At 40.8% G+C, this 23,844-nt stretch overlaps 1 protein-coding gene across 4 annotated transcripts in view; it reads left to right on the top strand.

Annotated features, from left to right (window-relative positions):
- gfra1a (gdnf family receptor alpha 1a) overlaps window positions 1-23,844 on the top strand; it is a 163,238-nt gene that overhangs the window by 84,563 nt on the left and 54,831 nt on the right. For all 4 annotated transcript variants that reach the window (XM_085183302.1, XM_085183305.1, XM_085183303.1 and 1 more), the window contains 4 exons: window positions 8,370-8,548; window positions 9,453-9,625; window positions 13,137-13,246; window positions 13,912-14,046. In XM_085183302.1, the coding sequence (XP_085039428.1) occupies window positions 8,370-8,548; window positions 9,453-9,625; window positions 13,137-13,246; window positions 13,912-14,046 (597 nt within the window). The remainder of the gene's footprint in view (window positions 1-8,369; window positions 8,549-9,452; window positions 9,626-13,136; window positions 13,247-13,911; window positions 14,047-23,844) is intronic.

Below are 23,844 nucleotides of genomic sequence, written 5' to 3'. Positions count from 1 at the left end.
TGGAGGAAACAGGCGACATGATAATCAATTTGAGGCTGAATCGGAAACATGAGCCACTGGGGGGGCCTCGTTCCCCCTACCAGGCCTCCAGATGGCCCCGGCCCCAACCCTGTATGGGCCCTGTCATAGCACGCAGTGTGTTTGTGTGTGTGCCTGTGTTTTGGAGAGACAATGCCATCTGCCAGGAGTGCAAAGGGAGTTCATTAAATGTATTTGCTGACACTAGGGGCGCAGGCGGGTATAAACAAAATACTACAAACATGTTTTTGTGCATGTTTGCGTGAGGAAAACAGGCATGTTCAGACTCAAGGATGTGGGCAGATTGATGCAGGAAGGGTATGTATCCACACGTTCACACTGCATGCAGTCCAACTTTGTATTTGTCCTAATGGGCCCTTGGGGTAAATCCATGATACTGCGGCTATTTGTCAAAGCACCACTGGTCGCTGAGGAGCAACCGAGTGAGTCTGTTTGGATGAAACCTTTTCCCAGTGTTACCATTTAGGTCATGTTACATTGTCTTCTATCTCTCTGTGCAATGATGGACAGATTCCAGGAAGTTTCGGATCAAGTCTCTGTGGGGGGAATGCTGCTTGTTGTTCTGCTTGTATGCAGGTTTTTTACAGCCAGAACTGTAAGTGAAGGTAAATTTGACCAACTGCACAGCCCCACTATACATACAACTGCAATTGCAAGCCATCTGCAGGCCACTTTGCAACCCACCTTCTGTATTTAATAACTTAATCAGCGTTAAACATGATTTTATTGATGCTGGTTCTGTTCTGTGTGGGCATCTTGCTGTTGCCTCTAGTTTTCCATGTGCACAAGAAAGCGTGGGAAAAAACCCAGAACACAACCATGACAATACATCTAAATTATTGCACATGAATAAAGCTGTTCTCTTTTGAATATATTAGTGTTGCCTGGAATAACTAAATTGTTTTAGTCTACACAGATTTCAGTTAAGTAAGCTAACACAGATACGTTGCCTTTACTGCATCCTGACTGCCTTAGTTGCTCATTCACCCCTCAAAGACCCACTTTGAGCCAGGACAATCTTGTGTACGTTAGGTTGTCATGTTTCAAAATGCATTTGATCCACGGCTTCTGGAGTCAGTATTCAGTTATTCTTTCCAAGGCTCTGCATGGACCCTTTTCTAGCTGTTTTTGGGCTTCCAGTCAACACTGGTCTAACCGACCCTACACACTTCAAAATATTAGCCTTTACATCACTTTTGGCTAGACGTTGCATCTTTGGAAATCTTCAAAGCCACCTTCAGTTTCTTTTTGGTTTAGAGATGTGATGTCATTTCTTAAATTGTAAAAGATAGATAGGCCTTGTGGCGAAGGGCAAATACAGAGCATTTTATCGTATCTGGGGCCCCTTCGTAAACTATTGCAAGTCATTAAACGCTCTACCAGCTGATTAATGTCATATCCCCCCCACCCTTTTTTTTTGGTGTGTGTGTTTTGGGGTTTGTTGTTTGTTTGTTTTGGGTTTCTTCTTAGGGTTTGTTTTGTTTTGTTTGTTTGTTTTGTTTTTTGTAATTGTTGAACGTCCAAACATCTAGAGCACCTTAGAGAGTCAGAATTGTCACTTTCCTTATGGAGCAGATACATTTAAGTCTCATAAATCCAGAGCACATCCACTAAGAAGTGTTTAGATGACGACATACTGTGCTGCAACTTGAAAGTGCCTGTCAACAAACAATTAAACACGGTTTAACAGATGTAAAACAAAGCCCAATTTTCCATGTGCATGACCTATTTCTTGGCTCAGATGTATTCACAAACTCATCTGAGGGAATAGTTAGGCAGAAATTCGATGCTGTCTGAACAGGTGCCATATTTTTACGGTCCGAAAATCAGACAACTGATGGCAGAGGAATGAGTAGCGTGTTCATCTAGTCAGGGAGAAGAGTCCATGGGACTGTCAATCATGTGCTGTTATGGCAGATGCAGGCTCAGATGAGAGATATCAAAGCAAAAGTAATATATCTGATGAAAAGAAAAAGGAATTCAGAGGGAAAGGGTTCAGTCAGCTGTACCTCTATACATGTATATATATCGTCCATGAATAATTCTAGTACTTTTGAAGCTAAATGCTAGGAAAAATTTAAAAACGATTCAGGCTCTCAGCCAGAGTAAGGATCCAAAGTACATTAAAAGCCTCTATTAAGGCAGGCATAATAGTTGAAAATACTAGCTGGCTTCAACCTCAAAGGGTCTTAAAGTCTTGATTTGTACTAATCCTACAACACAAGCTTTTTTTTTTTCTCCTTCAGGAAATATTGCATCCCTAACATTAAAAACTCTATTTTGATGAGAACACTTTAAAAAAATAACTCGTGAATGTAATTAGAGAACAAGAGGCTCTTTTTATACTTAATCCTAGTTTAAATCAAGCCTCCCAAACTGCAAGTCTTGGACTTTCTAAAATGATACATGAAGCTTTGTGAAGCTTTTTTTTTTTAGTTACATCAGTTTGTACTAATAGAGTTGAACATAAACAAGGGAAAAAACAAACCTCTTAAAGCAGTGCATGGGGCAACTACAGATTGGACACTTTGGAGTCAGGCAGTTGATCTGAGCACGTGAAAGAAAAAGAAATGTTCACATGTTTGATTGTGTAGAAGTGGGGGTGATACGGGGGAGTTAACCCTCTGGGGTCCAGGGTATAATTGGCCATTTTTGACTACTTTTGATTTTACCTCTATATTTCAACTTTAAAATATGTTTTTCTTGCCTTGTTTGGTATCATTATTTTCACCACAACCTCAAAGATCTGAAATTTGAGTTATTTTTTCATTTTGGTATACTATATTAGCACAGTTGATCGAAATTCAGACAAAAAAATCAAAATCCAAGTAGAAAAAAGTTATATTTTTTACTGTAAAACCCACAAACATGTTTATAACATAAACTTGAAATGCAAATAGAAATTGTACATTTCTAAAAATTATGCAAAAGTTTTGCAAACAACAAAGTTATATGGTACTATTTATCTAAAAATGCAGCCAAGCCCTCAGGTGTTTTTTGTATAACCATTTAAATCTATTTACAGAACAATCAGGTGTTCTGCATCAAATAAGAAGGCACACAAATTATTTGTGCCAGTCCAAAAAATGTAGTTTGTGTTCAGTGTAAGACAGAGGAGAACACCACAGGCCTAAACCTGCAGGTCTGACAGCAGGAGGTGCATCAGTCCAGTTTTCCATGCGGGAACAGCGTTTACACTGGAATCTGCCTTTGACGGCTTTTTTTAGAGCAAATATGAAATTCAGCAGTCTAACTGACACACAATACAAAACAATAACTACACAACAAACTAACTACAGCCTCCAAACACGCTAAACGTCGCTAATGTCTCACATATGAAAACTCGCTCTTTCTGTGTCTTTCGCTCGCCCGCTTTCCGTAGCGAGTGTCACTCCTAAAAACTTCCCCTTCTCCCTAAAAAAACCAAATGTCACATGTTGCCTTATCATTTTTTTGATTGGCTGACATGGTAAAATCTAACACCAATAGGGAAGGGGTGTTTTTTCTTTTTCTTTTTTCACTCGCAAGCGGAGAGTGTTTGCTAGCGCTGTCTGTAGAAAACGCCGTTTTTACCGTCCTTCCCGCTGTAAACGCCACTGTTTTGTTCAGAAAAAAACATCGCGTGTATTTTTTATCATAACTCTGGTTTTACGTGGCCCATCGACACAATTCAAAAACTGGTATATAGGTTGAAGTCCGCACTTTCGACCCAAGTTGAAATGGACTCTGACGTGCTACATCTTGTAGCTGTGTCGTCTTAAATTGGTCATGTGATTTTGACACGCCGGCGCGTCCGGCAACCCCAGAGGGTTAAAAGCACAAACAATCATGTAAAATAAACATGTAACATAAAAATGCCATTTAAATGTTAGAAAAGCAATTTTTACAGTACTGGAAGTGATTAATTTTTCAGGTCGATGTTCTCATGCTATATTTAAAATGACTATAAATGAAATGGAGTACAGTGAATGAATATCCAGCCTCAACTAGACATGCTGTCGCTAATCTTCCCTATAGATGTCACAGAACCACTCAGAGTGTAAAAGAAATACCTGAAAGTGACTGTGTCTTGACCCCTGTTCCTGCGGTTAAGTCCTAATATCTTTAGGGGCTTAGGTCAGACTTATCATTGTAACATAAGTCGTCTTTGAGACAGGGTTAAACCAGTAGCCAGTAACTGAGTAGTAATTTGTCTTAAACATGAAAGAAAGAAAGAATAAGATCATAAAACACTCTGTAATAAAAGCAAGATTAAAAAAAAAAAAAATTCCTGGGCCTTTCTGTTTAGAGTTTGCATGTTCTCCCAGTGTCCTTGTGGGTTCTCTGGGTACTCCGGCTTCCTTCATGCAGTTAGGTTAACTGGTGATTCTAAATTACCCATAGGTGTGAATGTGTGTTAGCCCTGCGACAGACTGTCCAGGGCGTACCCCACCTCTTGCCTTATGTTAGCTCCAGCAGCCCCTGGGACCCTGGTTTGGATAAGCAGATAAGAATGGATAGAATTTTATTATGAGTTGTTACAGTATCATGTTAATAGCAGACAAAGATGAGAATACGCCTGTTTAGGATGATGTACAATAACACTATTCATAGTTTGACATTTATACACACAGCCATTAAAAACTAAATTAATAATCAATGAAGCAATTCAAACTTGATTCCAATATAAAATTGTCAAAAACATTCAAACCAAAACAAATTGCATACTTTGTAATTAATACCACCAAATGAGCCTGAAAACTAACAGAGGGAGGTGTGGACCAAATGAGGGAAAGTCTTTTAAATGGAAAAGCTTGTTGTTTTTTCATGTTGGAAGAAAAGGGTGAACGGTAAGGTGAAGACATGAAAGCAAAGTAATAGTAAAAAGTGGAAACGAGTGAGTCAGCACTGAGTCGGCTGGAGGTTTTGGGAAGCATTCACCTCAAGGATCTCCTCCTCTGTAGTAAAGCAAACAGCACCATGTCGCCAATTAATACCGCGCTGGACTATCAGCTCATATCCCCACATGTCTCTGGGTCCCTTTTATCTTCCTCCCTCTTCTTTCCTCCACCCTCGCCTTGATGTGTTGAATCTCATTAACACAGTTTGCTCAGGACAACACGGCACTCATCAGCCGATGGGTTTGTCGACTTGATAACGGATCTTACCGTACACCCCCCCCCTACTGCAGCATCGGTATGTTTATCACGCTGGGCTGCACCCATTTTAATTGACGCTGTTATAAAGAAAAAATGCTGTTTTTGTTCCTTTTTTTTAACCTAAGAAAATAATTTAAGGGGGGTGTATAAAAATGTTAATTAACGGTGGATTGAGGACAACCCTGGCAATTAGTGCAGGCTGACAGGCAGGCGATGCACTGCACTGGAGACTGTGACAAGTACTGAACCTCGACTGTGTGCATACACAAACGCATGCCTGTTAGCCTGCAGGGCCACGGAGATGAAGGCAACTGTTTGTTCCAGGCTAAACAGAAAGTGAGACTCCAAATGGGGTCTTCTGTACGATTAGCATAAGCATATGCACACATACGCTTCCAAAGACAGAAATGCAAACACTAAGGCACACAAACACAGATGTAGGTTGAAAATGTGTTGCTGAGGTTATCTGCTTCGTTTGAGAAAACATTATTAGACTCTCTGCTTCTTCCATTGTCTGAGTCTTTTGTTGCTTCTCTTGTTGAGAGACCTTTGCAGCTGATATGCTTCGGTTTTGTAATGACCTGTAGGTGTAATCTGTGTGCTCCATCGAGCTTATTAGATGCTGCATTTCTAGTGTAATACACATATTGATTGTTAGTAGTGAAATAAGATATGATGTCCTAATGCAGTTTTTCCACAAACAAATTGAACTTTATTAGTTCAACAGCCCAGAGAGGGAAGCAACACTCCAGCTGATCTCCGTGCTGTTGGCTCAGCTGATGCCCTTTTATGCTGTTAATTTGTCCACACATAGATACACATAGCATAGATTTGGCACCCAGGCTAGATCACCAATTGCCCAAAGTAAGAAATTCTCACTCATTAATAAACTTTGAACGGCATAAAATGTTGTTGGAGCAAATTAAAAAGGCCAGGCTTTTGCATCTGTGTTTGCCTGAGTAAGCTCTTACACCAGATGAAAACGCAGTTATTTTTGGAACAGTTGGCTAATTGTCTCGGTCCACAATTAAAGTGTTTTTATGTGGAGCTGAGATGGGATACAACCTCGTTGACCGAAAACAAGCCACCTCACGTGGCCTCAAAGAGAACGAGTTGTGTTACATAAGCTGATACATTTCACTTTTAGTTTGACGATGTATTGCACTGTTGTGATTGTTTATGATGCAGAGGATTCGTTTGCTTTGATCATTATACAATAAGTGTCAGGGGCTGGGTCTGTGACACAGCATATTGAGTTTATTTTTGTATTTGTGATTTCTTATGTTCAATTGAAAGGATGTTTAGTTCTTGAGTTTTAAGTCTAGCTTAGGTTCTTCTGTGTCTCCTTAGTTATGAGTCTTTTCTGTCCTCTATGTGGTCTGTATTATCCTCAGTGTTGTACTTTCACTTATTCCTGTGCGTTTGTCTCGCCACGTGTTTTATATCTCAAGTGTCTAGCTGGTGTTGTCATGTCTACGTTTCTCATTGTTTCCTGCTTTTGTTTTGAAAGGTTTGGCGTTTCCATGTTTCAATTCAATTCAATTTTATTTATATAGCGCCAAATCACAACAAAAGTCGCCTCAAGGCGCTTCATAGATACAGAGAAAAACCCAACAATCATATGACCCCCTATGAGCAAGCACTTTGGCGACAGTGGGAAGGAAAAACTCCCTTTTAACAGGAAGTTTCATGTGTTTAGTTTAACTTCCCCCACAGAGTCATTATGTTTATTCCAGTCAGCTGTTCCCCCATGTGTTTCCACTTCCCCTGATCACCTCCTGTGTGTATTTAGTCTGTTTTTATTCAGTCTTCGTCAGGTCGTCTGTGTTTCCTCCCACCACGCCACGCCATGTCAGTGCCTGTGTTTCATGATTCTGCTCAGGTCGTGTTTATGTTTCATGTTCTTGTTTCTTCCTCATTATAGTTTCTCAGGTCAGAATCTTGTTCATGTTTAATGTCATCTCAGTTTAGTTCTCCTAGTTTGGGTTTTAGTTTTAGTTCTCGCCCTTTGTTCGCCTTGCATTGCTTTTGTATTCATGTTTTTTTCAGCCTAACAAACGTTTCGCGTTTTGTTTAACCCTTTAAAACCTGTCGGAGCGGGCACGCTCTGTTTTGCGTAACTATTTTTAAATCCCGGTAGCTCTGCAACCACGTGAGCTAGCGCAATAATTTTTTTTGCATATGAAACCGGAGGAGTTGTACTTACATCTTATGCCATCAGCTTGTCCTCGGTCAGTTTCCTTCCACATATAGTTTTGCAAAAACTGCATAAAAAGCGCTTGCAGCAACAAAAACATAATATTCCAGAAACACGCTTTGCCGATCCGATCAGCTGTTTGTAACACTTCCTATGTTGGAATAGACGTCAGCGCGAACTTTTGCATGTCCGTCATTACCTGCCCGAAACCGGAAGTGATGTCATTTTCGCGGAAATGTAGTTTTTTTTTTTTACCATATAGCCTCATGAGCCTATACTGGTGTTTTTAAAAGTTATGTTTGACTTTATGACTTTCTGTGTCATTTCTGGGATGCTTAGGACTCATATTGCACTGCTGGAAATAGTTTATTTTGATGCAGATGCTGCTTTTTTGCAAATTTGCATTATAATATTTATTTTCGTTTTTCCTGCAGTATATAAAAATTGGTGTATTTCAAAAACAAAACTATGAAGACACTTAAAATAAATTTCCTGTGGTGGGAAACTATTTTGTGCAACTTTTTTGTATTTACAGTTTTGAGGGATAAGCCTCTTAAATTTCTCTAACTAGAAATATATGTTAAAAAACAAAAACGATTTTCAATTTTTTTGTAGTTTATTGCACTTTTTTGCAATTTATGTAATTACTATGCACTTAATGCATACATATTATTAAAATCTGGGCTATAATGGTTGTATTGATGTATAGCAACTTGAAATGCTCCCAAAAATGGCTCCACAGCATGTAAAAATATGATATAAGCTCTGGCAGACTTGGTTCTATGGTAGGTCTTAAAGGGTTAAACTCAGTTCCGTCTCCTTCCATGTCTGCACCTGGATCCTCCTCCTCACTCCCACACAGTCACTTTTAGCGCTTTCTGCTTTTTCTAGTGATCTCTGGGTTGCTTTGCATTAGCATCACATTCTCGATGACCTCTGTGATTATAACCCTTCCTTCTTGTTTTCATCCTCTCCTCTCCCCTTTATGTCACTAGGTGAACCTGCAGTAGCCAGAGAGAACAACTGTCTCAATGCCGCTAAGGCCTGCAACCTGAATGACACGTGTAAGAAGTACCGCTCGGCCTACATCAGCCCCTGCACCAGCCGCGTCTCCACAGCCGAAGTCTGCAACAAGAGGAAGTGCCACAAGGCCCTGCGGCAGTTCTTTGACAAGGCAAGGCACTTCTGATACGAGCTTATCAAAAAACAGAAAGAAAAAGAACACACACACTGGAGGTTTTCCAAATGACTGATATCTGATAAAAGCCGAATGTCCAGGACAAAGGACCTGCTTCAAAAGAGAGAACGATTTTGAAGTGCATAAGTTTGAGGGGTTGTCAAACTCACAATAAATAATCATGTGGGTCTTTTTGTTCAGGGTATGCTTTTCCAGCGCCAAGCTTTGACATTGATTCAGTCATAAAACACAAAAGATGTTTTTGCTGTCTGTTCCATATTGTAAAAAATGATGTGAAGCATTGTAATTACAACCCAGCTTCTGCGATGCCCCTTTTTGAATAACTTTACTCGGCACTGCTTCTGCAAAGCGACAATATGAATAAATAGGAATGCTACAGAGAAAGTGTGACATTGTTAATCTTTGTGTGATGTATAATTTTGCTTTATTTTATCATAATAGAGATCTCTTTGCGTAAAGAGCCTTGAGCGTTAGGCTTTTCTTTGTGTTGGAGATTAAAGTATCATTACATTCTCCTATTGTGGTCCGATTGTCATTTGTTACATCTACATTTTCTTTCAACTTGAACGTCAGATTTGATCGATGCTTTATTGAAGCGACGTTAAACCATCTTGCTGCAAATGAGCTGCAGCAAGGTGAGTTTGTACCGATAAATACTGAATAAAGTTAGAAGGAGCCGTTAAAAACAATAACAATCCATCAAAAAGAATAGAAAACAGCGACTTCAGACCACATTGAGAAAGAAATCCAGAAAATCCGTCTAAAGGCACAGACAGTACAACATGTAGCCCAGAATAATGCCAAAATATGAGTAATAATCAGGGTCTTAATAAAGGAATTAATTTCTATCCTTAATGTCGTGGTTTCTTTTGCCACACAGGTTCCTCCCAAGCACAGTTACGGCATGCTATTCTGCTCATGCCCGCTCAGCGACCAAACGGCATGCTCTGAAAGGAGACGTCAAACCATCGTTCCTGTCTGCTCGTACGAAGAGAAACAGAAACCCAACTGTCTGGAGCTGCAGGCATCCTGCAAGACCAACTACATCTGCAAGTGAGGAACCCCTTTTTATGTCAATAAGTACCAGATATACTGTAACTTGGATGCCGTGTGATGCCATGGTTTATTTCTGAGATAAATGCTGTGCGCTCTGGATGTTAACTGTGTTTTTAAGCTGGCATTAGATGTAGATCGACGATGTAGGATATGCAGGAAAAGCGATTTGTGATCAGCTGTGTAACTAGTTTTCATCATGTGGTAGCATCCCCGCGCCTATCAGTCAAAGCCATAGGCTAACCATGGCTCTTTTAAGGGTTACCCTTCTGTTTGGTGAGGACGCACTATATGGCTTTATCCCAATTCAGGGTCTGCAGCCTTAAAGGCCGCATTTTAAGGCCGATTACGTCACCGCGACGCGACGAAGGCTGTCCCAATTCGAAGGCTGCTCGAAATGCGGCCCTCAAATGCGTCCTTAATTTCCCTGAATTTTAAGGATGTGGCGGTGTAGACTTCGTGGCCCAACATATCCCAGAATGCATAGCACGGCGGTGGGTGTGGATAATTTTGCCGAAAAAAACGGCGGATGAGGGGCGCCTGAAGAGTAAACTTTAAGTACTGAATATCATGTCACTTATTTATTTGCAAATGTTTAATAACGAAGAACATTAAAACATTCCTGTTGGCCACATGTCGGCAAAGTCATGTGACATTAGTGACGTTTGTACTAACTTGGTTTTAAAGCCTTTACTTTAAAATATACGCCGTTCAATAGCTGAGCTTAATCAGAGAATGATCAAAGCTCATGTAGAAACAAATGAACAAAAGATTTTCTCCTTCATTTCTGTCAAACAAAGCTGTATGAAACGTTTCCAGCTGTTAGTATCATGGTTGCTAGGCAACCTGGGCAGCGCAACAGAGGCTAGACCGTCCCATTTCACAAGCCTCGCACTTCCGGCCTTAGCGGTCTTTGAGTACGCGGCCCTTGAGGATCGTTGAGGCTGCGTACTTTAAGGCTGCAGACCCTGAATTGGGATACAGCCTATATGTGCAAGCTTGGTAAAAAGATCAGTATCATTTTGTGTTTTGGCTCTTTGATGGGCCACAAGAACAAGGCAGCTGCCTGCACACAGTGCACTGACATACTGTCGTTCCTTATATAGAGAAATGGAACAAAACCTCCAACAGTATAACTAAATAAAAAAACTTAGAGGGAAATTTCACCGAAAGTGGCTTGCGGCAAATATGCTTTGACCTCGGCTTTACTCTAATCTTAACTCACAGAGCCTAAAATCGAATTCTTTACAGTGGACAAGCTTTCTGTCTGCAAATTTGAGGCAAGTCCCCACTTTGTGAAACACATTTGTGCATTAACATCCCCCATAGACACCTCTTTACATTGTGTAGTAGTCAGTGTAGCACCAGCAGTAATAAATTGTCTGCCTTTATGCCTCAAGTCTCAGACTCACACCCACGTACACTGTAGGGTTCCTGCATTAAGAGTCAGAAAAGAGTAATTCAGTGATGGACATCTGACACTGCCCTCACTAGTGTGTGTGTATATGTGGTTATGCAGTCTCCGGAGGCTTGAGCCAGCAGTCTTGTGGGTCTCTGGGATTAAATGGAGGCATTAGGCATCATAAATGAGCTCCATTTGGACTGTGGCCTCGGGTCTCCCTCCCTCTCGCCTCACCCTCTGTCTCTGCTTAACAGCAGCATGGCAGCAGTACATTTAAACTGCAAGTTTCTCTTCTTGCGTCCATCTTTCTCCCAGTGGAACTCTTCTACGGAGGACCTAAGATGCCAGAATTTAGTTTATTATACCAAGAATTCAATGTAAATTTTCTGCATTTATTTTTGTATAAGGCAATTTTTTAAAGTGATTACAGAAATATAGAAAGATACTGAATTTGGAGGGTTTTAGGACATTAGTATGGTGGATGCACAGGAAAAGGATGCATATATAAATACTTATATATTATAATTTGATTTATATAAATCAAAAACGTAACGCAATGAACGGCTGCATTTATTTTTATGTTGTTGTAACATATTTGTATATTCAGTCATTTATCTTTTTTTTTCTTCATTTTTGATTTTGGCAGTTTCAATCCTCCGTACGCTCAATCCATCACACATATGCTCAGGGCTTGAACAACAGGTCTCACTGCAGCACGGCTTCCTCCCGGTCCATTTGTCAGTTAGCACAGACAGATTAAAGCCATGCATTTCCACAAGTTCCCTCACCATATGTCAGGTGTAGTATGCTGGCTGCTGTTGACAGCTCTCGCCAGGCACTGCTCAGCTCTGCACCAGATTGTGATGAGACGGATCACGCTGCAAGTGCAGATACAAGCCCATGTCCAACAAAAACTGAGACAGGAACAAAAGAGAGAGAGGGAGGAAAAAGGATGCACTGCTTTGCAAATCATTTGAACCGTATCTGGATGCGTGAAACTAGTATAAAGAGCATCTTAAATGCTGAAAACGAGAAATACTAAACATGCTCATTTTGAATTTGATCAATACAACCCAGGCTGTCCATCAAGTCCTCGGAAACCTAACATCTCCTGTTTGACATGAACTTGGTCAAACCTACAAAGATCAACTTTACTTAATATTCTTCAATGACCTTTTTGTTCCTAGTAAATCAAACAGAAAACCACTGAATATATTTCACATTTGATCAAATACTGAATTAGAGACGATCTTTGGTGTCCAGCTTTTAAATTCCTTCGAAGTCACTACAGGTATTAAACAAGTCCTAACAAACACGCACACAAATTAAACACGAGTAGTTGGTGGAGACCAATTATTGCACATTCAGCATACCACCTTTGAGTTTTCTGTGCAGTTTTGGCGACTGTTGTTGCTTTTACTCAGCAACAGTGCAGGAACACAAGCTATGCAAAGCTTTTTACTGACATTTAAAACCATTTAACAGTATTTTACCAAAAAAAAGCATTTGGAAAAAATGTGTCATACTTACTTTTAAAAAAATGTGAAAATCTGTCCAGTAACATCTGCTGTTTTGTGCAAGTAACTTTTCATTTTCTGACCTGTTCCGACCGTGTTGGGAAATGTCTCAGCTTAGTTTGAAGTTTTAACTGTAGCGAGAGGATTTATAGCCAAAACTGCTGATGGTTAAAGATGTTTGAGTCTGAAGGTGTTTGCTTTGTGTCAAAGAGCCACTATATCACACGTAATTTCACTTCAAATTGTGAATTCCTTGGGACTCCAAACACCATTTCAATTTCACAAACCACTGCACCTGGTGCAAAAGTGTAAACAAACATTTTTGAAGGAGGTAAATGAAACAGAACAGACTGGGCGGAGAATGGTCCGTAGCTTCATTCATTCCAGGATACAAACCAGCCGCAGCATAAAGGGTCCTCTTACCGCACTGAAGTCAGCCATTAGGAAGGCTAATTGAATTGAGACAAATGACTTCCAGTGGACACTAATTTCAACCGGGCCTTTTGCTGCTCATTTACAGTCGCATTGGCCATCTGAACTTATCTGCTGGAGCTATAATCACAAAATAGTTTTTGATCTGTGTGTGTTTTAGGTCACGACTCGCTGACTTCTTTGTCAACTGCCAGCCGGAGCCCCGCTCGCTGTCAGGCTGCCTGAAGGAGAACTATGCAGACTGCCTCCTCGCCTACTCCGGTCTGATTGGTGAGTTCGCTCGATTGTGACCGGTTGGTTTGACTCGGCATTAACTGCAGTTTCTAACATCTTGAAATACGAGAATTTGCTTAAGACATTGTTAAACAACAACACAGCTTTGACATGAAGAACCGAGCTGTCATTTTTTGTAGCTATCTCGCTCACAACGTGGACCGATCCCACTCTCGATTTCTTCCCGACAACAGTTACTGCAACACTCGAGATTTGGTCCTCTCAAGTCGCCAAACCTGACCACGCATACACACACTGTCCACACAGCGCCAATTCATTCTGCCTACTGCAAAACAAAATGGCCTGTTCTGGACTGCAGCCAGCACAAGGGAACAATCCATTGGGGGAGTGAGAAATCACTGACTGAAGCTATTTACTTTCCCTCGCAGAGAGAGAGCCTATTCTTCACTCCACCTTCTCTGCATTCTGCTTCCTGGAGAAACTCCACCAGACTGCGTTTCTCTCCTAGAAAATAAAAATCATAACTGCTAAACATTTATCATCAGCACGATGATGATACCTGATATTTTGAAGGCTTTAAATTTTTTTTAATCAGTAGTTAGCAGCTCATTCAGGGTTGAACAGTTTACAATAAAGCCTTGTTTATGGATCACATTTGTTACTGAAAATAATCAGTGAATCATTCGATCATCTTTCTCCAGGTACTGTCATGACTCCCAACTACCTGCGCTCACCCAAAATCAGTGTCTCTCCCTACTGCGACTGCAGCAACAGCGGCAACAATAAGGACGAGTGTGACAAATTCACTGAGTTCTTCACAGAGAACACCTGCCTACGTAAGTTTTCCTCTTGTGCTGCTCTACTTTGACCAGCTGTTATCTGTTCAATTTTATTTTTTGACTGTGGCTTAGTCTTAGCAGCTCTTCTGAGTTCTGTGTCTGTCTGTTTTCACCTACTCTGCTCTGCTGGTCATATTCTTGTTGTGCACTTTTATCCCTTCCTTTCTTTCCAGTATCTCCTTCTTACCAAATATATCCCATTGCCATGCTTGCATTGTTATCCAGCAGCATAACAGGAAAAAAAGCCAGTCATATTGCACCAGAGTGTCTCAATGTGTAGCAGAACTCCTGCTCCAGATCTTTGACAGAAAGAGGCTTTTCCATCTAAACCCTCTTACGCAATGACTTTAATTAACAAACCTACTTGAAGTCACACATACGCACACACACGCACACACAGAGTCGTGTTTTCATATCTTAGTGGGAACATTTAATTGACAAAATGATTTCCCTAGCTGCTGACCCTAACCCTAAGCATCGAAAATGAATGCCTAACACTAACCCTTAGCATAAATGGAACCATAGCCTAATTGTAACCTTGACACTAAAACCACTTTTTGAGTCTTAAAAATGTCTTCAAACTCATGGAGACAGACGCACGCACACACACACACTCCTCGTGCCTATGGTACGACAACTTTTCTCCGTGCCCCTGGTACACTGCGCAGAAACACTTAGCCACACACACACTCACTCGCTATCTCTCTCTCTCTCTATCTCTATCTCTCTCTCTCTATCTCACTATCTATCTATCTATCTCTCTCTCGCTATCTCTGTCTCTCTATCTCTCTCTCTCTCGCTATCTCTCTCTATCTATCTATCTCTCTCTCGCTATCTCTCTCTATCTCGCTATCTCTCTCTCTCTATCTATCTCTCTATCTCTCTCTCTCTCGCTATCTCTCTCTATCTATCTATCTCTCTCTCGCTATCTCTCTCTATCTCGCTATCTCTCTCTCTCTATCTATCTCTCTATCTCTCTCTCTCGCGCTATCTCTCTCTCTCTCTATCTATCTCTCTATCTATCTATCTATCTCTCTATCTATCTATCTCTCTCTCTCGCGCTATCTCTCTATCTATCTCTCTCTCGCTATCTCTCTCTATCTATCTCTCTCTCTCTATCTATCTCTCTCTCGCTATCTCTCTCTCTATCTATCTCTCTATCTATCTCTCTCTCGCTATCTCTCTCTCTCTATCTATCTCTCTATCTATCTATCTATCGCTCTCTCTATCTCTCTCTCTCGTGCTATCTCTCTATCTATCTCTCTCTCGCTATCTCTCTCTCTCGCTATCTCTCTCTCGCTATCTCTCTCTCGCTATCTCTCTATCTATCTATCCATCTATCTATCTATCTATCTCTCTCGTGCTATCTCTCTATCTCTCTCTCTCTCGCTATCTCTCTATCTATCTCTCTCTCTCTATCTATCTATCTCTCTCTCGCTATCTCTCTCTATCTATCTCTCTCTCTCTATCTCTCTCTCTCTCGCTATCTATCTATCCATCTATCTATCTATCTATCGCTCTCTCTATCTCTCTCTCTCGTGCTATCTCTCTATCTATCTCTCTCTCGCTATCTCTCTCTCTCGCTATCTCTCTCTCGCTATCTCTCTCTCGCTATCTCTCTCTCGCTATCTCTCTCTCGCTATCTCTCTATCTATCTATCCATCTATCTATCTATCTATCTCTCTCGTGCTATCTCTCTATCTCTCTCTCTCTCGCTATCTCTCTATCTATCTCTCTCTCTCTATCTATCTATCTCTCTCTCGCTATCTCTCTCTATCTATCTCTCTCTCGCTATCTCTCTCTCTCTCTCTCTTGCTATCTCTCTCTATCTCTCTCTCTTTCTCTGTATCTCACTATCTATCTATCTATCTATCTCTCTCGCGATCTCTGTCTCTCTATCTCTCTCTCTCACTATCTCACTGGGCGATCGTGGCTCAAGAGTTGGGAGTTCGCCTTGTAATCGGAAGGTTGCCGGTTCGAGCCCCGGCTTGGACAGTCTCGGTCGTTGTGTCCTTGGGAAAGACACTTCACCTGTTGCCTACTGGTGGTGGTCAGAGGGCCCGGTGGCGCCAGTGTCCGGCAGCCTCGCCTCTGTCAGTGCGCCCCAGGGTGGCTGTGGCTACAATGTAGCTGCCATCACCAGTGTGTGAATGTGTGTATGAATGGGTGAATGACTGGATATGTAGAGCGCTTTGGGGTCCTTAGGGACTAGTAAGGCACTATACAAATACAAGCCATATCTCTCTCTATCTATCTATCTCTCTCTCGCTATCTATCTATCTATCTATCTATCTATCTCTCGCTGTCTCTCTCTCTCTATCTCTCTCTCTATCTATCTCTCTCTCTCTCTATCTTTCTATCTATCTCTATCTATCTCTCTCTCTCTATATATATATATCTCTCTATCTCTCTCTCTCTCTCTCTCTCTCTCTCTCTATATATATATATATATATATATATATATATATATATATATATATCTCTTTGTTCCACACACATTCAGTGTAAACACACCTGTTTCTAACCAGATTAAAGAGTTGCACACCATTCCTACATGTAAGCCAGACTCACTTTGAGTTTCCTTGTAATCTAAACTGGTTCTGCTCCTTCTGTTTTGATACTACACTCAGTGGCAGTCAGCTGCTTCTTTCTTCCCCAACACAGTTTAAGTGTAATGTGATTCCTAATTGATTCCTCTACGGAGGTCAGGAGACAGGGTCACAGCTGGAAGACAATCTCCCTCAAGGACATCCATGCTGGATGAGCATATGTGCTCACCGAGCAGCTGGAAAATGAAGGCAGTGTGGAACTGTAGACTGCAGTTTCTGTAGCAGCCACTTGAGGTTGGCTCTAAAAGTGAGCACATTTCCACACATCCCCATGTTTAACCTCCTAGGACCTGGCGTCCACATATGTGGACATCACATTTTGGCTTATTTAGCCCAAAATACTCACTTTTGCTCTACAAGGGCCTGATATCCACTTACGAGGACATTATACTGCCACTGATCTATCGAAATTTGAAACGAATATCCTCATATGTGGCTCTAATTTTTCTTAGAAACAAAAATCAGGTTAAAAAGAAAAACCTGGTAATTCTTTGTTTTTACATTCATCGGGTCCCAATATGCCCAAATATCAAAGAGAAATTAAAAATGTATGTCGTGGAAGAGTTCGGGTCTTAGGTGGTTAAATACCCATCTTAGCAATATTAAAAAGCACATTTACAGCTGGTTATAAAATATGGGTTTGGTCTAATGGTGTGTAGATGTTTTTAAAACCCATCCCTGTAGACACTTGAGCTGTGAGAGTGGTTGGTTTTGGATTACAGGTGTCTTGATCCAGGCAGGTGTAGGTGGCAGCTCTCTGCTAGGCTTCCTCTTTGCTGAGCCCGAACCACTCGACCATTCTGTGGTTCCTTTTAGAGCGTTTTAGATGCTGTTGTCACTTTTATGCTTCAGTTTTTGTGAGTGAAATTGTAATATTTCATTGGTTTGCTATTTTGCACTAATTGCCAGATGTGTGTGCTTGAGTGTGCCGTCATAGGTATAATGCAACTAACCATAATAGCTTTACTTGGGAACTTGGCATGCAACCCTCTCGTTCAAATACTATTCCAAAAAACTGACATTTTATGCAGAGGCTTCAAAATGCAGTCTTAAACAAATGTTTATCCTCATGGTGTCACCGTATTTCAAGAGAGAGGGAGAGCATGGCAGGGCAGCATCATAAGGGGAAGCGTAACAACTGACTCAACAAGAACCAGGGGGGAGCAGAAAACAGGTGAAAACAATCAGGTGAACTTAAAATTGGAAAATGTTTTCATTTAATCAGCAAAGATTTTGACAAGACAGTGTCGCTGCCATCTCCTGCTTTAGTTATAAAGTATGTTTAATGTAGCTTCTGATGTGTGGTAGCTGGTATGACATGGGTTAGGTGTTGATAAAATGCCTGAAATAAATCTCCTATTAAAGATTCCAGCTCTTCTTGCGCTCTGGAATTTTACTTTAAGCCACTTTTAATTGGCATTTTGGTTTAAATTATGTCGACAAGCAAAAATCAGTTCAAATTGCAAATTATTATTTATGTGATTGGGAAAAAAAATTAAATATATCAAAATAAAACTTGGTTGTTGTTTCAGTAATGCGGCCTCTGCATTGTGTATATAGTTCAGAGTAGGTTAACCCTTTAAGACCTACCATAGAACCAAGTCTGCCAGAGCTTATATTATATGTTTACATGCTGTGGAGCCATTTTTGGGAGCATTTCAAGTTGCTATACATCAATACAACCATTAAAGCCCAAATTTTAATAATATGTCTGCATTAAGTGCATAGTAATTACATAAATTGCAAAAAAGTGCAATAAACTACAAAAAAATTGAAAATCGTTTGTTTTTTTTAACATATATTTCTAGTTAGAGAAATTTAAGAGGCTTATCCCTCAAAACTGTAAATACAAAAAAGTTGCACAAAATAGTTTCCCACCACAGGACATTTATTTTGAGTGTCTTCATAGTTTTATTTTTGAAATACACCAATTTTTATACACTGCAGGAAAAATGAAAATAAATATTATAATGCAAATTTGCAAAAAAAAGCAGCATATGCATCAAAATAAACTATTTCCAGCAGTACAATATGAGTCCTAAGCATCCCAGAAACGACACAGAAAGTCATAAAGTCAAACATAACTTTTAAAAACACCAGTATAGGCTCATAAGGCCCTGATGGTAAAAAACTACATTTCCGCAAAATTACGTCACTTCCGGTTTCGGGCAGGACATGGCGGACATGCGATAGTTCGCGCTGATGGACGTAGGAAGTGTTATGAACAGCTGATCAGATCGGCAAAGCGTGTTTCTGGAATATTATGTTTTTGTTGCTGCAAGTGCTTTTTATGCAGTTTTTGCAAAGCTTTATGTGGAAGGAAACTGTGACCGAGGACAAGCTGATGGCATAAGATGTAAGTACAACTCCTCCGGTTTCATATGCAAAAAAATTTATTGTGCTAGTTTACATGGTTGCAGTGCTACCGGGATTTTAAAAATAGTTACGCAAAACAGAGCGTGCCTGCTCCTACCGGCTTTAAAGGGTTAAGAACCTATCCCAACTCTAACAGGGCAAGAGGCTCAGTACATCCTGACAAGTAGCCAGTCCATCAGACGGCTGTCATGTCAGCTATTCACCTGCTGAAATTTGGATAGATACGAATGTTGAACTCTATAAATGCTAAACACGGTACTCCCACTGTGTTGTAGGTGGTAACCCAGCTCATCACTGGTGAATGAGCCTCGGTATAAAAGTGGGATTCCTTTGAAAGAGAAGTGGAGGTTCATTAAAATTCCCATACAAGTACATTTTTCAGTGGCATTTACAAATAGCAGCCATTGTTGACGTGGTCCAGCAGTGCACCAGGAGGATTTGAAAGTTATGTTTCCTGGGCGGAATTGCGTAACTTTATAATCACATCTCATACGCTGCCATTAGCTGTGTTTCTGGTCACAGGGTAGATATTAATTCAATATTTTTCTAATCTCTACCAACTCCCAGTGAGAATATCTGTCTTATCAGCTGCTGAAGGTCCCTCTGTCTTCACCAGCTTGATCCTGATGTACAGTGTAATGTACAGTGTTTTTTGATTTTTCCTGAAAAAGCCTCGAGTGGCAATTTGAATGAGTTAACACGACTCGCAGCTTCTTTGAAATCTTGTTCACGTTGCTGTTGTACAAGCAGCTTTAACCTGTCACTGGGTGAAAGTTGGTCTGAATGATGAATTCGGTTTGTGCAGCATAGCACAGATTGACCACTATCTATTTGCAGCTGTCACGATGTACAGTCACCTTAATTAAAAATTCAGTATTCGATTGATGAAGCAATCAACCACGAGACACGTGTGGCAAGCAGTCAATTGGGCAGGGTGTTCATGCGTGGGTGTGTGCTGTAGAAAGCGGTGTGCATTGAAGACAATGAGCTGTAGTCACAATGAGAGGAACGAGTTGGTGCCGGTTGTTCGGCTCTACACGAGCAGAGTGGGCGGTTTGATTTTCCTCTGTCAGAATGGCAGTTAGCAGATGAGAAAACACCAACAAGACGCAGCCTCGTTTTCACCAACTCTTCTCTCTTTCACGCTCTCGTTCGTCTTCTCCTCTTCTATTTTCTTTTTCCCCTCCCTCGTCTTGTTTTCTCTACTCCGTTGTCTTTTTACCAGTCAGGGTTAACAAGGTTCCTCTGCTCTAGATAATAAGGGCTGCTGCAGTCGGCGTGCACGCGTGCGAGTCTGCACCCAGTTAGTGCACGTGGGAGACATGAAACGTATTGTAAGTCTTTGCTTCTGCGTGCTGGCGCGATTTTGTGTGTTCAAGTGTCATTGTGAGATTTCCAAGATGGGTTAAAACACACCCTCTATATCTACTATTTGCTTTTATTCGCTGTAGAAGTTGAACATCGTTCAAAGTGAGGAGGAGTACGCCTCCTCTGACTCTTCATTATTAGTCTCAGTTCTCCCGAATTTCTTCACTGCTCCCTTATTTTTCCCATTACAACCCTTTCTTTTTCCCTTGTTCTCCAGCTCATGCTTCATCCCACTTCTGTCTGCTCATCCCAACTCTTTGTCTCCATCTCCCTCCTTTCATGCCCTCCCTCCTTCTGCTCTCATTAGGCTTGCTCAGCAGTAAGTGGAACTGACAACTCTGACGATCTTGACACACACCAGCTACAGGGTCATGGCTAGAAAGTAACTTGAGGAAGGACAAAGACTAGACAAAAAGACAGAAAAGAGGACTTTTTGAGCATTGCATTGGTTTGTATCTTTCTAAGCTTCTGACTTCCTTAAACGTATGTTTTGTTGTGTGAGCTTTCAGAGTATCGAGGTCGATTATAGCACACGCCTCCTTCTGCGTTTCTATCCTGTAATTTTTTTATACAGCTTCTCGGTTATTGTGTGACCCACCCCCAGGTTCGGATCGGCCGCTTTAATATTCTCAAGGAGACACTGCAACTTTAATATATTCAAAGCTTTTTTAGTGCAATTCCTCCCCGTTTCCTGCATACGCAAAGGTCACGCCGTCCAACATAATTCTAGTATTACAACAATCCGTGTACATGTAAAGTGAGATAAAGTGGTAATGTAGACATCTGCATGATGCAAACTCATACTACTAACACCAATATCTGCTGCAGTGGGAAGATGATATCATGTTCGTTCGAGTGCACCTTGCCGTTTGCATTGATGAAGGTTAAATCATTGTTTGTCATGGTGTTTTAGAAAGGTTTATTTGAAAGGGATTTGCTACTTCGTGCATATAAAAAGGCTTCCGGTTTAATTTGACTCATTCATTTGGATGCTGGTGTCATGCACGTGGCTGTTTGCTGTGTACTAGTCATCAGTTCTGCCTGTTTGAGTCACTGAACTGGACGTCTTGTGTTTGTGGTTTTAGTCGTTTTTTTTATTAATGAAGTTATATCAGGTGTAATATGGTTTTCGGTGTGGTGTAGCCCACTCAAAAAGTCTGTAAATTTCTTTTTGATTAACCTGTTTAGTTTGTTACTTTGCACTAATTAGCAGACATGCTTACCAACCCTGTCTGTGAAGGTTCTCAGTCATCCAGGTCGTCGTAGTCAAAGGAGCTTGCAAAGAAAAGCGTCTGGACTTCTTTAAGTTGCTTGAAGACGTTTCACCTTCATCCGAGAAGCTTCTTCAGTTCTAAGGTCAAATGGTGGAGAGTCCCAGATTTAAACCTAGTGGGAGTTTCCCCCCACAGAGGGACAAAAGGACCCCCTGATGATCCTCTAATCGCCTGAGCCAAGGTGTGAAACTGGGTGTGGGTCCCAATCAGCCAGAGTTTCGGGTGAGTTCATTGTGAAACCTGGCCCCACCTTATCATGTGAATTCCTGAGGTTAGATAGCCCAGGATGTGAGTGGGTGTTAAGGCGTCTGGGGAGGGAACTCAAAACTGGATTATAGATGGCAGAGAGTTGGTGTCGTAAACCACCGCCTCTGTTCAAAGATGGTCGCTCACAGTGGACATAGATGCTTCTTTCACTCCTCTTTCAAACCATCTGTCCTCTCTGTCCAAAATGTGAACATTGGCATCCTCGAAAGAGTGTCCTTGGAGTTGTAGAGGATCATCAGGGGGTCCTTTTGTCCCTCTGTGGGGGGAAACTCCCACTAGGTTTAAATCTGGGACTCTCCACCATTTGACCTCAGAACTGAAGAAGCTTCTCCGATGAGAGGTGAAACGTCTTCAAGTAACTTAAAGAAGTCCAGACGCTTTTCTTTGCAAGCTCCCTTACCAACCCTGCTTTCTAGCTTTAGCTGATAATTTAACGCTCTACGTTCTCACTGCGGCCAGTTTTGTCTTCAGAAAAACAGCATGGGTGCATATTAAAGGCTGATGTTGAAACTTTAGAACGTGGAGTCCAAAACCAGCGGGTGACATCAAACTGGCCACATAAATCTCATACAGTCAACAGTATCTGAAAGCTAATGTACTGAATATATTTTGTTTGGTATGCCACAGAGTCATTTTTATGTATCCTGAGTAAATAGTAGCAGGACTTCCATTTGCTTTGTATCAAATGTGTCGAGGAAAGCCAAAGGCTCGGTGTCTTTAGGTTTATTATGCAAATATGCTCAAGGATTGATGCTTTGCCCTTAACATAATACTTTCTCTTCTTGAAGTTTAATCTGTAGGAAGTGAAGTGAAACCGTAGAAATTGTGCGGTAGTGTGTGAATGTCAGAGGTACGAGTGTGAACTCGCCCAGTGTCACCTTAGTGAATAATATGCTCGTGTTGGTTAGTGTGCTGATGACATTTTCACTCACAATGAAAGCTACACATGCTGTTTCATATAAGTACAAAAAGGTTTCATTTTTCATTCAAGATAAGAAGATCAAATACTGATTAATTGCTATTTTGCAAATGCTGGTAAGCAAACAGCTCCGATGCTTAAAATGTGGTATTTTGCAGAAATAATTTGCATAACACCTAGCTGTATTTGCATTTATAATGTTTTAGAGAAGCTTGTAATTTGTTTTTCAGTTTTGGTTGTTATCTAATTTTGAGATGGTAACTATTATCCTCATTGCCAACTCACGAGAGTGACTTTGCATGATGCACACATCAAAATCCTCATTGGTTCCTTTTCCTTGTGCAGCCACTCACTTGATCTTCTGACTGAAAGAAACTGTTTTAGTGCTACTTTTGCACTAATGTTTAAAATGACTATATTATGAAAATCTGCTCTTAGTGTGATTTTAAAGTGGAAAAAAAAACCTTGAATCCTTAGTATTTCACTTATACACCTACTGAATAGAATAGAATAGAATAGAATAATCCTTTAATTGTCCCACAAGGGGGAAATTTGGTTGTAACAGCAGCCAAAAAGACAAATATACAAACAAACAGGACACGGAACAGAAACATACACAATGTTTCTAACTTATTGCAGTTACAGCATTGATGTAAACATCTATGTTTGTTGGGAGCAGTTCAGATTGTACAGTCTGACAGCTGCAGGGAGGAAGGACCTGCAGAAACGCTCCTTCATGCATCGAGGATGCAGCAGTACTGACCAATACTGACCTCAATATTTAAAACTGTGGTCATGTTTAATATGCACATCCACTGTTGTAACTGTAGATATATTTACAGATATTTGTATGTGAGCTTTTGCAACAGAAACTAAGGAAATATCAATAATCCTTTTTTAATCTCTGAACAACGTTTGTATTTATTTCTACAATAGCATGCTGAATAATTAGTCAAAGACGTCACCTTGCCAGAAACACTTC

The sequence above is a fragment of the Neolamprologus multifasciatus genome, chromosome 13, assembly GCF_963576455.1.
Source record: "Neolamprologus multifasciatus chromosome 13, fNeoMul1.2, whole genome shotgun sequence".
Classification (NCBI taxonomy): domain Eukaryota; kingdom Metazoa; phylum Chordata; class Actinopteri; order Cichliformes; family Cichlidae; genus Neolamprologus; species Neolamprologus multifasciatus.
This window is presented reverse-complemented; position numbering and strand designations above follow the sequence as displayed.